The following is a 16904-nucleotide window of genomic DNA, read 5'->3' as shown; positions in this document are numbered from 1 at the left end:
CGCAACAGTAAATAAGGTGTCTTGCTACAGAATTAACAGCAAGTCACATAGCCGGCTAAATACTTGGGAATCTTCAGATGTAGCTATGGTTTGATTGACAGATTTCAAATCAAGGCTGTTTTATCTTGAACCTTACGTAAAGTTGTAATGTATTACTCCTCTTTTGGGGGGATGGAGGGAGGGAGGTGTGGGGTTTAACGATTACTTCAGTTACACAAAGCACTATTTGACTCGAATATTATTATCCTGATTGATACCATGATGTACTTTATTTAAATATATATAACACCTATGTCGATTTGTAAGTCCTCAGACTAGAATGTTCATGTTTCTTTTCCTTTTTTCCTTTGCATGTGATCAAACAGTTCTATTGTGCTGTATTATTTTAGTATACCTTTTACTCACATGATCAGAGTTCCTTCGATAGCTTCATAGGCTGCTATGCAAAGTAGAAGGAAAATGGGATTCATGCATATTTTCACAGAAAAATAACCAGACACTACCACCCAAAAAATGGTGTTTTGTCATTTCTGTGTGTCTGTCAGACTCCTCTCCAGGAAACAGACTGTATTTATGTATTTACTGATTAGGTGAACCCCCCCCCCCTTCCTTTTTGTTTTTCTTTTTTAAATCATTCATGTAGAAGTCATGTGAAATAAGAAAGGAATGCAATCTAACTAATGTATTCTTTTTGTACTTTTTTAAAGGATGTATTAATTATATGTTAGGCAGATTAAATTAATTTCAATACTTTGAAGTAAATTGTCTTTTCTTTTCTTTTTATTTTCTATTGCATTAGTAAAAGCAAACTCATATATATATACATGATGGATGCTAATATGTCTTTATTTATATTCTCTACATAAGCAGATACTTTTATTTAAAGTAGTTTACAATTGAGGTTAAATTCAGTCCAGGTACAGGGATGTCAAAAGTGACCATATTTATTAGACAGCCAGTTATACACTATATTGCCAAAAGTTTTGGGACACCCCTTCAAATCAGTGAATTCAGGTGTTGGGCTCGGCCCCTTAGTTCCAGTGAAAGGAACTCTTAATGCTTTAGCATACCAAGACATTTTGGATAATTTCATGCTCCTAAATTTGTGGGAACCTGTTCCATTATGACTGTACACCAGTGCACAAAGCAAGGTCCATGAAGACATGGATGAGTGAGTTTGGTGTTGAGGAACTGCACAGAGTCCTGACCTCAACCTGATAGAACACCTTTGGGATAAATTAGAGCGGAGACTGCGAGCCAGGCCTTCTCATCCAACATCAGTGTCTGACCTCACAGATACGCTTCTAGGAATGGTCAAAAATTCCCATAAACACAGTCCTAAACCTTGTGGAAAGCCTTCTCAGAAGAGTTGAAGCTGTTATAGCTGCAAAGGGCGGACCAGCTCCATATTTCATTCACAAGACAGACGTCCCAAAACTTTTGGCAACATAGTGTATAACATCTCTTGGTATAAGTCCATTAGTACATGTCTTTATATCTAGTAAGACACAATAATAACAGTAACAGCGATGTGAATAACAGTGAAAAACACTGATTTTTGTTAATCATGGCACCCGAAATGATCAAAAATCATGATGAATCGTAGGGTTTTCCACAAATATAGTGTTAAGTATCAGAAATAAAGCCTTTTGTGGTTCAATCAAAGCTTTCCTGAGAATAATGAAGCACAAAGTTGCACTAAAAAAGGGCTTTTTTTTCTTGCCTGAATTCCCATAAACCATCACACTGTAGGTGTGTAGCACTTCTTCATGACACAGGAGAGTCATTTGCAACTGTCCCTAACAGTAACCTGCGGAAACCTCGCCGTCACCCCGGGATATCGAAAATTAGTTTTCTACCAGTGACTAAGGATTACAGCCTCGACACTACACCACGTTTCTGCACACATGCCGCCCACATGTTCCCACTCCTTTTACCAGCTAAACACACATGCTTCACTCTTTTCAGTAATGCAAATGAGGTACTTTTTCCTTGTCACCAAGAAACTAGCAGCTGAAGCAAGCTGGTCCACAGGGTTTTACAGTAAAACATAGTACAGAGGTTATTGATCAGCACCTACAATCTAAATAGGCTTCATATAGAACTTCATGTGTTTGGAAAATTATTATTATAACTATTTTATTAAAGGTTTAACAAAGAATCTTTCTTCTCTGTGGACTGAAACACAGGTTCCAGGTCCTGGATTTTTCCTGTCCTGCACAGTTTAGTGTTTCATTCCTGGTCTAAAACACCCACATCATCTTATAAATAGTTGAATCAGGCTTGTAAAAGCTGAGAAAGAAAAAAAAATTGAAACGTACAGGATGTGGTGTACTCTACGGCTGGGAACCAGTTGATGAACCGATTGTGCATCACGGCATTATCAGTTTTATGGTGTAAAACAGTCACAAGGGCAGCTTTTCGATTCTATCAGATAAATAACCAATTTCACGGAAAACACTGTCGTTTCTTACACTAGTCACTCTTACGTCAGAATGATTACATCGATTAATGCTTAGAGGAAAAATTACCAATATTGATTTTTAGTTTAAATATCTCTAAGGATATTTCAGGGCTCTCTTTTTTTTTGCCCAGTTAATCAAAATTACCCCAATTTTCAAAGTTTTGCTTCTGATTTTTTATTAATTTTTTTATTATTATAAACCGTTGTTACTGTGAGTGTGTGTTTGTAGTTTCACATGTTTCGAAGTTTTCGTGTCTGACATGTCTGTGTGCCTTTCCATTGGGTTTTCCAATTTCCTTCTTCCTGGCTGCTAGGTGGTGCCCTCTAATGGACTGAGATTCCTATTTGTTGTATATTTCTACTTCCAGCTCTGCTGAACTTGCTTAAACCTATGGCAGGAATCTTCTAGAATATTGTTTAGAGTGGACATTGATAAAAAAAAATTTAAGAAAAAAAGGATCATTCTCAGCCTTAGGTATTATCACAAGAGTGTAGAAAGCCATCCTTTTCCCATTTTCACGATACGTACAGTTGAGTGCAATAGTGCGTGTCTTGTATGGATAATACCACAGAATGATCAATATTTTAAAAAATAATAAATTTTACAAAATAGCCTTTTTAAGGCTACGTGATGATTGAAACTGTTTGTACTTTCCATGCCCTAAATATACTTGACTAAATAACCGGATATTGAGCATAAGTGATTTGACACCACTGTAGGGCACATTCAAAGAAATGAATTAGAGCATGGAAACAAGCAGGGTTTACAAATTTACCCAAGTTAACTGATTTAATTCAATTTAATTGTGTAGTATTTAGGCCATGTTGTAAAATCTTTTCACTAGGAAGAACAAAACTACTTTTTCCTTTCTTCTAGCAGCATTATTTGTTAGTTTTGATGTCCAGTTCCAGTACTACTCTTGGGTGATGTGCTCACCCTAAAACACCTAATAAACCTTTACATTAATTGTTGTGCTCAATCAAGTGCCCTTGAGGTTCACCCCTGGGGCAGGAAACTAAAAACTACAGAGATTTCTGTTTTGGCAAATTGTATATATATATATATATATATATATATATATATATATATATATATATATATATATATAATTAAGAAACCCAGAGGGAGGCAAAATTTTACACTAAACTGTAGCATATGATTTCTGCATAACTGTTTATATTATACAGTCAAGTCAGCAACTTGTACTCCAGCAGTTTTAGGTCTAATATGGAGTACAGTTTGTGTCATAAAGCATTTGTTTTACAGCGGTTAATCTTGATAAGCCTTTAAAAAACGCTCCGGTGAAATTACAGTATGAGCTGTATAAACTAACTGTAAATTGATTGACACAGATTATGAAGGCCTTCACCTCAAAGGGGATCATTTTGACACACTAAATATCAGCGATGCAGTGAATCATGTTTTCAGTGACGCCACGGGGTTTACATTAAAATCCCATCAGCTTGGCCAGAAACAGAGAGACACCCACTCAAGTACAGTTTCAACCACCGACGTGGGCAAAAATCCAGAAAGGGTCAAAAAGAAGGCGTGTTTGATGGGGAAGAGTGGAATGTAGAGAGTTAATCTGTAAATGCTTTTATCTTCTTTTATCATTTTCCTTCCTCTAGCAGCGTCATTTGTTAGTTTTGATGTCCGGTTCCAGTACTACTGGGTTATGTGCTCAACCGAAAACACCAAATGAACCTCTACATTAACTGTTGAGCTCAATCAGGTTCCCTTGAGGTTCACCCCTGGGGCAGGAAACTTGTTTCATGTGAACATTGTTAAAAGGATCGTTCTCAGCCTTCAGTATTATAACAACAATGTAGAAAAAGCCATCCGTTTTTTCCATTTTCACCCGTTTGTCAAGTAGGCTCATTATATGATATGTCCCATTGAGTGCAAACGTGTGTGTCTCCTGTGCACTAAAAACAAAAAAAAAAAAAAGACAGCAAAAAAAAAAGTAATTCTAAGAAAACGTAGGTGTATCCTGTATCAAGACAAAGAATTCTGAGAAAGTTTAAAAAGAAGCAGAAGAAAGAAAGTCATCGTTAAAAATATCATTACAAAAAGGACAAAGTTAGAGGTAAGATATTTTTTTTGGAAGAAGCAGTAGGTTAATATTACAGGTGAAAGGATTCAAAAGCTATTCAGAGCGTATGAAAAAGGCTGGAAGCTGTAAAAGTAAGTGAATAAGGAATGCCATACATTTTAAACTGGTGATATCACCTTTGGACTAATATTATATACATTTTTATATTTATTAATACCCTAAATTACACGTTTGATATTTTAAAATGAGCACACATGAAGCTCTGCTCTATAATGTTATTAAAAATTCGATTTTAGTAAAACTTTTGCACTCACCTATAGTGGAATATGGGGTGATAATTGTAAATGTAGTCTCTTACAATACTTTATTATACTTTATTATCTGAGAGTTAAAATATTAGTTTCAAAATATGCTCAGTCCTTGCATATTTATTTGGAGCTTTAAATGACTTTAAATCTCAGAAATCTCTGTTTCTCTCATCTGTAAGATACACTGATCAGGCATAACATTATTACCACCTGCCTGAAATTGTGCTGGTCCCTATTTCACTGCCAAAACAGTGCTGACCACTGTGTATTCTGACACCTTTCTATCAGAACCAGCATTAACTTCTTCAGCAATCTGAGTAACAGTAGCTCATCTGTTGGATCGGATCACACGGGCCAGCCTTCACTCCCCATGTACGTCAATGAGCTCTGGCCCTCGCCCATTACCCTGTCCCAATTTACCACTGTTCCTTCCTTGGACCACTTCTGATAGATACTGACCACTGCAGACTGGGAACACCCCACAAGAGCTGCAGTTTTGGAGATGCTCTGATCCAGTCGTCTAGCCATCACAATTTGGCCCTTGTCAAACTCGCTCAAATCCTTAAACTTGTTCATTTTTCCTGCTTCTAACACATCAACTTTGAGGACAAAATGTTCACTTGCTGCCTAATATATCCCACCCACTAACAGGTGCCATGATGAGGAGATAATCGGTGTTATCCACGTCACCTCTCACTGCTCATAATGTTATGCCTGATTGGTGTATGTATTAATTAAATATAGTCCAGAACATTTTATTCACATTTCAGTTTAGCGTTCAATCATTTCAATTTAAAGCGCACAGTTATGTTCATCAGTGATAAAAGGGAAAAAAAACCTCAAGAATCATGCCCATTATTCATCTATGGGGACTTTCTTAGGTTGCACAATGTGGTTAGGGCTATCTTTGCGCATCTGAACACGAAAATGTTTCAGTGTGCTGAAGTAAGCAAAGACTCATTTCAAATAAAGAATATCTTCTTTGCCTGATGAAAAACATTGCCCTAATAAACTAAAACTAATTGGCTATATTAAAATCAATTAGCCTGTTTTCTGTTTTCTTCGCTATTGCCATGTTAAAATAGAACAGCATCCATTCCTGTAGTTAACCTAACTGACTAGGCAGCAAATCCGATTCTTGCTAATGATAAATATTGCATTTTAGGATAGATTCTTCCACTTTTCATTGTAGTAAACATTGCAGAGGTTAAGACTGTGAACCAATTGAAAGGTTGTCAGTTTAACTCCCAGGACCATCAAGCTGCAACTGCTGAGCCCTTGAGCAAGGCCCTTAACCCTCAGTTGTATAAATGGGATAAAGTCACTCTGGATAAGGGCATCTGCTGTAAATGTCATCCTGTGCCTTTATAGGAAAATGCCGTCTGCGGATTTGTTGAACTTGTGTTGGTTTATAAAATCATGGTCAGGTATTCTGCAAAGGAATCTGGTGCTAAATGGCTTGTTTCAGTGTATAAGAGAATAAAATCAATTTTGTCCTGCTTTCTAAATTACAAACGGTCTCTAATCAGCTTAAAACCAAGACTTAACATGGGAAGTCTGTTCTTTTCTGGCTAGAACAGTGTGAATAATGAAATCAAAGGACAAGGCTTTTTGTGCGTGTAAGCAAAGGTTGATGGATTGACTAAAGAGATCTGCACAGTCTAAAGGTTCACGAGCTTCACACGACGCGAGAGCATTTCTAAGTATTCGCTTACAAGTTGTTTGTCTGATTAAAATGTTAGAAAAAGGTCAGTTAACAGTTAACAAGCATCTGTCAAACATTAGATTGACGCAAATGAGATCCCCCATACCCTCAAGTATCAAACCAAATTGGAATGAGTCAGTGTTTCACTGAGTGTGCACAATCGTTTTATGTTGTTTTGATATGAAGAGACGTGGTCATAGTGCGTCCCACTGAGAGCTTTTCTGGGCCGTGGGTGCAGAGGGATTCCCAGATTTAGAAAACACCCTCGCTTCCTGCTTTGTTGTAACTCTTAAACTATGTAGGTGTTTTGGAAATGGCAGACCTAGAAATTGAAGACTGCAGTTTCCTTTTTATTAAACAAAAGACCTAAGTTTCCACAGGAAGTGGCAACCCTATGGTGGGCTTTTTTTGTTATTTTATAGACATTTATAGGAATGCTTTTATCTTTATTATGCGTCACGTAAATGAACCTTTTGTGCCGTGATTAATAATTGTTGATCAATATTGAATAGATTTTAAAACACTTTTTATGGTATATTGTAATGGTAGTGATGATAATAATAGGTTCCCTTTTGGAGTTTTCTTTTTCCCCCCTCTTAAGGTTTCTTCCAGGTTTGTGTCAGAGAATTTTTTTCTTTTCACAGTGGCCTGTGCTCATTAGGAAACAAAATTTACATCCTAATTTCTGCTCTTGGTAAAACTCAGCAAAATGGTTTCAGCAATCAGACAAATGGCAAAAGCAGCACCTGTTATTGGACAGTTATTTGTAAATCATCTGCAGACTGGTCCCTGGAGTTTGATCAACTCAAACCGCACAGTTAATGTGATTCACAGCAAGAGATAAGATAGGATCTGAAATTCTCTTTTGTGGCTTTGAGCAACTCATTCCTGCACCTGAGGATGTGACAAGAGCGTGTCAGCAGAGGCCTCCTCCACCACCCCCTCAGCGGTGCCTCTTTTTTTCTCTAAAACATGTGACTTAGAAGAAGCCTAAATATCATGATGCAATATTTCTAAATGCATGATTTTAAGCACAATAGGTTAAATGAATGACTTCAGCAGCTTACATACTGACACGATAATAAATCATCATATAGCTGATAACATGACAGCGGACATTTTGGATTTTTTCTTTTTTCCAGATGTGATTTAAGGTCATTTACTTAAACTGTATAGAGTTTATTGAAAATTTATCTGAAACATGAGTGTAGCCAACTCACCTTTCTGTGACTGGTAAAACAAACAAACAAACAAATATACAGTTCTCACAATGTATTATTTATGTGTTAATCATTAGTATTATTATATTTTCCTTTTTTTGTTTTGTTTGCATTCAGTACTGTGTAATGCAAAAGTACATTTTTAAATGACACACTGCTGTATCTCATGTTACTGGGTTTTGTTTTTCATGAACTTCTTTGTGTCCTGATTGAGAAGCGCCACCCAGTGGAAGCATCATGAAAGTGTTCTTTTTTAACGGAGTTCCCTGAATGACCTGCTCACTTTAATCCAGTGAGTGTACACTGATCAGGCATAACATAATGACCACTGACAGGTGAACTGAGTAACACTGATTATCTCCTCATCATGGCACCTGTTAGTGGGTGGGATATATTAGGCAGCAAGTGAACATTTTGTCCTCAAAGTTGATGTGTTAGAAGCATGAAAAATGGGCAAGCGTAAGGATTTGAGCGAATTTGACAAGGGACAAATTGTGATGGCTAGACGACTGGATCAGAGCATCTCCAAAACTGCAGCTCTTGTGGGGTGTTCCCGGTCTGCAGTGGTCAGTATCTATTAAAAGTATCCTTTAAGTCTTGTAAGTTGCCCATCAAGGCACATGGAGGCCCCACCTCACAACTTAGAGGACTTAAAGGATCTGCTGCTAACATCTTGATACCACCTTCAGAGATCTTGTGGAGTCCATGCCTCGACGGGTCCGGGCTGTTTTGGCAGCAAAAGGGGGATCAAAATAATATTAAGCACGTGGTCAATAGTGAAGCCAAAAATTCTCTGAGGCCTAGTGACTGGCTATGTTAAAAGCTTTAACCGCCACCATTCCCTTGGATCAAAATTTTTTTTTCCACAATCTATTTTAGGTTAAGCTGACCTTGATGTCTGTAAGCTGACCTGAAGTTTTCTATATGATAACTGCACTTTGTAGGAGGTATTCAATTGACAGTTTATGTGATCGTCATGTCCTATTCTGTTGTAAAACTTTCTAACAGACCCTCAGTGGAGTTTTAGTTCACTCATTGTACTGACATTATACACTAATCAGGCATAACATTATGACCTAATATTGTGTTGGTCCCCCTTTTGCTGCCAAAACAGCCCTGACCCATCGAGGCATGGACTCTACTAGATCCATGAAGGTATGCTGTGGTATCTGGAACAGGACTTAAAGGATATTTTTGATAGATAGTGACCACTTCAGACCAGGAATACTGCCTCCCACCCACTGACAGGTGCCATGATGAGATTCACTTCACCTTTCAGTGCTCATAATGTTATTCCTGACCAGTGTAACTAGCAAGCTAACATGAATGAACAAATTATGATGGCATAAAATCAAGGCAGCTAACACTATAGCTACTTTTAATAACAATGTATTATTTTATGATATTAGCCAACACTCAAAGAAACTTGGTATCCAGTTAACCAACTGAAGATGTAGAAGGATTTTTCCTTGCTGAATAAGCTGTGTTGAGTGTAAAGGTTGACTGCTTTTGACCAGCATATTTTCACTGGGGACTTAACTCAAAGCTCAAATCTTTTCCTGACAAAATCAGTATACCTATGGAAAATATATGACTACTGTTTAGCATTTTACATGCTAGATAACACTATGTTCCTCTTTGCTGACTTTAAAGAATCTGCTAACATCTTGTTGCCAGATACTACAGAACATCCTCAGGCATCTAGTGGAGTCCTTGTCTCAGAAGGTTAGGGCTGTTTTGCCAGCTAAATGGGAACCAACATATTAGGCAGGTGGTCATAATGTTATGCCTGAGCAGTGTATAGTATTGATGTATTATAAAATGTGATGTAGCTAAACAAAGCCTTCTTGTGCTATTAACTTTTAATAGCACAAGATATCTACAATAACCTGGACACTCATATTTGAACTTTAGCCAGCTTTTTTGGCTTGGACTGGTTTTTGAAAAGTTAAGAACATAAAATGTATGCCATGACTACACATTTCTCAAGTTCCTGTGGATACACTTTACTTTAGTGCCAGTTCAGGAAAGAAAAGACATCACCCGATCTTTATCTTTGATCAGTTTTCAAACTGTGGTCCCATAAAAAGCAATGCCTAGTTGTAAATTTTTAATTTAAATGCTAGCTATACTAAAGCCAATACCTTAATAGAAGACTGCTACAATCTTTAATGCGTCCTTGACGAGTCATCTGTGTGCATTTTTTTAAAGGAAGAAGAAACAAGAGCCTAAAATCATTGTAGTACATTTAATTTCTGCAAAAAAAAACAAAAAAACAAACCACACACTGAACAGACACCGGCCTGGACTCAGGCACAACACATTTTGCAGTCCACCCCTTAACAAGTAGAGCAGCAGAGCCAACCCTCTTACCCCTCCCTCTATACTGGAATCTTGATGGAATGTTAATACCCAGAATTCCCCTTGGCCCCTCACTTTAGGAAGCTCAGTGCAGCGAGGTACTCCAATTATAGCTGGACGAACCATCCAATTACAATTTGTACAACAAAAAAAAGGTTTGACCAAAAATTGCACCAATACAGGGCAAAACGAATGGCATTGGAAAAAAAAAGTGAGGCTGAAAGGGTAAATAGATGTTATAAGGGTTTAATCAACTTCCTCCATTCGAGAGGCATCATCATCTCCCTCCAGTGGTGGGATTTCCTCTGGAGCAGGAGCAGAGCTTGGTTCATCTGAGGGCACATCGTCATCATCGATACCTACAACGAAAGGAAGAACACTTAGTAACACAATGATACTGATAGAATTAATCAGCAATGACAAGAACCAAGTCATTTAGTGTATAAAATCTTACCAAGTCCCAATTTGATCATCCTGTAGATGCGGTTGGAATGTGTCTGAGGATCGTCCAGAGAAAAGCCTGAGGAGAGCAGCGCTGTCTCGAACAGCAAGATTACCAGATCTTTCACAGCCTTGTCATTCTTATCAGCCTCTGCCTTTTGCCTCAGCATCTCCATGATGGGATGGTCAGGATTGAGCTCTAGGTGCTTCTTTGCCATCATGTAGCCCATGGTGGAGTTGTCTCTCAGTGCCTGGGCCTTCATGATGCGCTCCATGTTGGCAGTCCAGCCATACGTGCTTGTCACAATGCAGCAAGGTGAAGAAACCAGTCTGTTGGACACTGTAACCTGTGGAAATATGGAAGAGATTAGCACATGCAAATCTGTAAGCACAGAAAATGTACACGACCACATCAGAGAAAAACCATGGGCAGTTTTCTACATGCTAGTCATTTTCTGTTGCCTAGTATAAAAAGCTATTTTAGAGCATAGAGATCACCTACAAAATGTACATAATGGACATGAGATACTTCTATGCAGATTTAATTAACTTATTACACAGTCAGAAGGATTTTCTGTTGGTTTTAGTCATTCAGTGACAGTATCCAATAATTATGGTTACTGATGCTAAAAACAACAAAATATGATTAAGGATTATTGTTGGAGGTCTTGGTGGCTCTCCAAGCAACTCAATTCATGTCAAATCCAAGACTGAAAATTCTCTTTGGGTGTGGTCTACACAAACACACCTGAAGGACAAAAATCATACAATTTCACGCTAATGTTTACCTTTTCAACCTTCTTATCCAGAATCTCCTTCATCAGCTTACAGAGGCTCTCAAACTTGGCCTTGTCCTCTTCCATTTTCTTCTTCTCCTCCTCATCCTCAGGCAGCTCCAGCCCCTCCTTGGTGACAGAGACCAGGGTCTTACCCTCAAATTCCTTCAGCTGCTGCACACAGTACTCATCAATGGGCTCCACCATGTAGAGAACCTCGAAGCCACGTTTACGAACACGCTCAACAAAGGCGGAGTTAGCAACCTGGTCCTTGCTCTCACCTGGGGCAGAAAAAGTTTCTCAGAACCTTTCACATATAAAGTGAACTAATTATTTAAAAAGGGGGGGGGGGGGGGGGTTGGCAAGCACAAAACTCACCAGTGATGTAGTAAATGGATTTCTGGTTATCCTTCATGCGGCCGAGGTACTCTGAGAGTGAGGTCATTTCATCTCCTGACTGAGAGCTATGATAGCGCAGCAACTCTGAGAGCTTCTTGCGGTTCTGGGAGTCCTCATGGATGCCCAACTACAAAACACCATGGTATTATTCTTTACGTATCTAAGAATTTTTCCCTTATGGGAGATGTACCCTGTTAGAAATGAAAGTGTTTTGCTACATTAAGAAAAGCCTATATACTCTATACAGCAATAAAAGGATTAAGGCATTACAGCTGAAGGTAACAATACTAGGACAACTACGTCATTAATACTAGACAAAACGTACTAGTTTACAGCAGCCACATAAAGGAGAGAAACCTTAATCCATGGTAAACAAATAGGAGTGCAAAAAAAAAAAAAAAAAAAGCCAGAAAAGGCAGTCATTGCATAGGCAACAGCCCGAAGTACATAGTGGTAAACTTCTATAATTGCACATTAACAGGGGCCAATCTTACCTTGATGTTTTTGGAAAAGGCTTCATAGAACTTCTTATAGTTGTCCTTGTCTTCAGAGAGCTCAGCAAACAGTTCCAGGCATTTCTTGACGATGTTCTTACGGATCACCTTCAGAATTTTGCTCTGCTGCAGCATCTCTCTGGAGATGTTCAGGGGAAGATCCTCAGAGTCGACCACACCACGGACGAAGTCTGAGGTGAATAAATAAAAACATCCAATACAACTGTATTAAGCCACTGTACTGCAAGTCATATTTGAGAGAAATATGAAAGTTCACAGGTATCGGGGCTTGAGGGCTGATCTTACTCAGGTACTCGGGGATGAGCTCCTCACAGCTGTCCATGATGAACACCCTCCTCACATACAGCTTAATGTTGTTCTTCTTCTTCTTGTTCTCAAAGAGGTCAAAGGGGGCACGACGGGGGATGAAGAGCAGAGCTCTGAACTCCAGCTGTCCCTCAACAGAGAAGTGCTGTGGAATAGACACAAAGGAAATGAGTGCGCTGAACATATTACTACAAACAACTGGTATTTGAAAGCAACTATGCTTAAAAACGTACACAGAACCCACGGGTCAAAAATATTTATAAAAAAAAAAGGATTTAACAAGTTACTTAATACAGCTAAGACCATTATGCAACCCATTGCTTCCTGAAACTTCAAGTCCACTTCTTGCTGCCCAGAGACTCAATCTTGCTAAAAGGTTTTGATTAATCATATTGATTTAGATATTGTACCTTAACAGCAAGGTGGTCCTCCCAGTCATTGGTCAGGCTCTTGTAGAATTCTCCATACTCCTCATTGGGAATGTCATCAGGGTTCCTGGTCCAGATGGGCTTGGTCTTGTTCAGCTCCTCCTGGTCAATGTACTTTTCCTTGATTTTCTTCTTTTTCTTCTTGTCCTTATCCTTGGAGGAGTCCTCTTCATCATCAGAGCCTACATCTTCAATTTTGGGCTTGTCCTCTCCCTCCTCTTTCTCCTCCTTCTCTTCTTTCTCTTCCTTCTCTTCTTCTGCCTCATCATCACTGATCTCCTTATCACGCTCCTTCTCAACCTACAGACATTTCATAATGTTCAACATTTGTACTGCTTTATGCAAAGCCATGGCCACAATATTTCTGCTTCTGGAACAAATTCCAGGATCACTGATCAATGCAGCAACATGGTTTGACCCAACTACAATGACCAAAACACTTACAAAGAGTGTGATGGGGTATCCAATGAACTGAGAGTGCTTCTTGACCACCTCCTTCACCCGCTTTTCCTCGATGTACTCTGTCTGATCCTCCTTCAAATGAAGGATGACTTTAGTTCCTCGGCCAATAGGTTCACCTGAAAACGGACCCCTAATGTCAGTAACTTGCTTAAATGTTAAACACCACAAGTCTTAAACAATTCACTGTACTTTTATTAATGGAGTGAACATTATAAAATGCAGGCATCTGACTAATCTTAAATGTGCACTAGAATCAACTTACCATGGTCAACCTTGACTGTGAAGGATCCACCAGCTGAGGACTCCCAGGCATACTGCTCATCATCGTTGTTTTTAGTGATGACCACCACTTTCTCAGCCACCAGGTAGGCAGAGTAGAAGCCCACACCAAACTGCCCAATCATGGAGATATCTGCACCAGCCTGAGGGGGGTGAGGTGAGTAAAAACAAATCAGATAAATAGCTAATTACTGTACAAGTATTGTTTATGCAAATGCATAGAAATTGTATGGTCTTCAGTACCACAGTCATCAGATTCAGCATTCCAGACTATTGTGTCCATGCCATTTAAAAGTCAAGCAATTTGTTAACTCTGAACAGTTTAATAGATAGGTAGATGCACTTTAAATCCAAACCCTGTTCACCAAGGGCAGAATCAGCCCATCTGCCAATGTGGTACTAAATGACCATATTTCCTTCCCTGTTGTTCTTATAGTGCATTACTGTCATTAATGCAATGCGAAATGTGGCTTGTGTTTGTGACACTCTACCTGAAGAGCCTCCATGAAGGCCTTGGTTCCTGACTTTGCAATGGTTCCCAGGTTATTGATGAGGTCAGCCTTGGTCATGCCGATTCCAGTGTCGACAAGAGTCAGTGTGCGTTCATGCTTATTAGGAATGATGTCAATCTTTAGGTCCTTCCCACTGTCCAGTTTAGTTGGATCAGTCAGACTTTCATATCTGATTTTGTCAAGGGCCTACGGTACAAACCGACAAACATGATCAAAATGATAATCTCTTTACAAAAGCTTTTCAAAATTAGTCTGAGAAATCTGCAGTTCATCAATAATGCGCTGCTCATTTCTGTATGCATGCTACTACTCCAGATACTTGAAACTTTATTCCCCCCCCCCACGATACAGATAAAATTTATATCTTGATACAACCCGCATCTTCTTTTACTGAAATAAGGCTTACATCAGAGGCATTGGAAATGAGCTCCCTGAGGAAAATCTCCTTGTTGGAATAAAAAGTGTTGATGATGAGGGACATCAGCTGAGCAATCTCTGCCTGGAAGGCAAAAGTCTCAGCCTCCTCCTCTTGGCGCATTTCTTCAGGCATCTGAGGAAGACAAATGGATGAAGAAAAAAAAATTAGCTGATTTCAAAAATGTTTATTTTCAGATAAATCACTTCATGCTGATGTCCTTTTATCCCCTTAAAACACAAGACGCATAGAAGCATTACTTGCGTTTTACCGGCAAGCTAAAAAAAAAAAAACCCGCGTAAAGATCTAATATATGCCAAGAAGGCAATTATGAAAATAATAAAATGTATACAAAATCATTGAACGTATGAACGTGTCTGGTTAAAACTGTAGATTGGGGGAAAAAAATTATTATTGACTCAAAATGACGTTCCATGCAGTTCCTACATCCATGTCCCGCGGTACACTTCAACATGGCCGAACTTCCGGCTTCACAAAGAAGGAGCCACGTGCTTCATGGAAGCCCACGAGCGAGCAGAGGAAGGTGTTTAACAAAGTGTATTATTGATTATTACTTAGACTAAAAATCATATATCCGATGATTAGTTAAAAAAAAAAACGGCTAAAAATAAATGTGAATTCGTAAATGTAAAATTAAACTGCCTAATAAAGCTTATAACCAATTAAAGGAACTTTATTTTTGTACAAGATTTATTATAATAATAGAGCTTTATGTAACAGTCACGCTTATCGATTAATACACCATTAAAAAGAAGGCATTAAGGTGAGCAAAGAGTACTGCGGTCGTAATTGAATCCCAAACGTCTCGCTATTAGACGCGTAGGGCACTGCGGAGTGCAGAAGCGCCATTCTCTCGCTCCCTCAGTATGGCGCCTACTTAGGGCGCAGCGCACCATGTGGGACGGAGCCGGTTCATAAAAAGCGAAACGTGCTAACGAGACCCATTGTTTCTGTCGACGTTACACTTGACTCATGACTTCGTATCATTTCTACTTTATTACACAACCAATGAAATATACACATTTAAAACGAAATGATACACTTTTCTACAGGAATATCCTTATTTTGCTAGGATTTTACCCTTGCACCTGCCTAATAGCAGCCTTTCTGGGCAAACCGCCGATAATGAGAATTAGCTATCTGAATAAACGATTTATCGCGAATACAAGATCAAGGTTTTTAAATCAGATCAAGCGAAAAGCTAGCCGATTTAGCCACCCACATTACCACCATCTTTGTTGCCGGCTGAATTATAACCTCGACACGCCATCATCATAAAACCTAACTAAAGTCATCAAATCACAAAAAGGCTTCCGCCGACTTCGATTGCTTACTATTGAATAATACGCGAAAAACGTCGTACCTTGACTTTCGTTTCGTTGACTCTCTTGAACAAAATGCTACCAAACACTTTCCGATCTCCTCCGCACACTGATGCAGTGGAGTGAAAGAAGGACTGGGATGATTTTTCTAGAGTGTATACTTTATATATGCAGAGAGTGCTGTATCACTCCGCCGGATAGCTGCAATGGAGCAACATAGGTTCCTAGCCAAATAGCTTATGAATCCTATGTCAAGCTAGTACACTTCTTACTGTACAGTGACATATAGCGTGTTGACGTACGAGCTAGGGCGCTAGTACGTGATTTGGGACTTAACCGAAGGCAACGTTGAGTTGTCATAGTAAACGGAAAGCGCTTCACTGTAACGGTGAAATAAATGCTTGCCAGAGCTTAAAGTTCGCCAGCCATATAACAAAGACACAAAGTATACAATATACACATGTTAACAGAAAGCAAAAAAAATAAATAAATATAGGCAATATATACTGATTTTATTTACATTTTGAAATGATGTATCATTCGTCATGATCACTTACATAACGTGTAGATCACATCGTGCGCAAAATATTTGTAAATAAAAAAGATTTTACAACGATATGACTCGTACCATTGTTATTTTGTATACTGTTGGTGTGCATATATATATTTATATTCTGAATTTGGGGTAATTATTGAGGTGTGCCGCGCGCCAAGGTACCAAGGACGAATCACAAATTTGAAAGATTAAATTTTATCTTTAAGGATTTTTCTTTCAGCACGATTATTATCATCATCTCAATACGCATTTATATAAATATGATCAGATTATAGCGTACCATATAACGGTAGGCAAACAAAAGAAATCACGAACTGCAGTACTTTATTTTGGATCGGAAGGATATCACAGATAAGAAGC

The 16904-nt window shown here is 38.7% G+C and overlaps 1 protein-coding gene across 1 annotated transcript; it reads right to left on the bottom strand.

Moving 5' to 3' along the window:
• Nucleotides 1-9985: 9985 nt before the first annotated feature.
• hsp90ab1 (heat shock protein 90, alpha (cytosolic), class B member 1) lies at nt 9986-16188 on the bottom strand. The gene is made up of 12 exons (XM_058378876.1): nt 16030-16188; nt 14637-14780; nt 14210-14416; nt 13702-13861; nt 13422-13555; nt 12960-13277; nt 12529-12694; nt 12223-12413; nt 11708-11855; nt 11342-11610; nt 10567-10900; nt 9986-10471 (listed from the first exon to the last, which is right to left on the bottom strand). The coding sequence occupies exons 2-12, from the start codon at nt 14778-14780 to the stop codon at nt 10359-10361; spliced, it is 2184 nt and encodes a 727-aa protein (XP_058234859.1). The 5' UTR covers nt 16030-16188; the 3' UTR covers nt 9986-10358.
• Nucleotides 16189-16904: the final 716 nt, after the last annotated feature.

The sequence above is a fragment of the Hemibagrus wyckioides genome, linkage group LG25, assembly GCF_019097595.1.
Source record: "Hemibagrus wyckioides isolate EC202008001 linkage group LG25, SWU_Hwy_1.0, whole genome shotgun sequence".
Classification (NCBI taxonomy): Eukaryota; Metazoa; Chordata; class Actinopteri; order Siluriformes; family Bagridae; genus Hemibagrus; species Hemibagrus wyckioides.
The sequence above is the reverse complement of the archived record's forward strand: the minus strand, read 5'-3'. Positions and strand labels throughout refer to the sequence as shown.

Coding starts and splice junctions, on each gene's coding strand:
- hsp90ab1 (XM_058378876.1), bottom strand. CDS start 14,780: ATGCCTGAAGAAATGCGCCAAGAGGAGGAGGCTGAGACTTTTGCCTTC. Junction 13,556..13,701: donor CACAGTCAAGGTTGACCATG/GTAAGTTGATTC, acceptor GTCCGTTTTCAG/GTGAACCTATTGGCCGAGGA. Junction 10,472..10,566: donor GATGATCAAATTGGGACTTG/GTAAGATTTTAT, acceptor CTTTCGTTGTAG/GTATCGATGATGACGATGTG.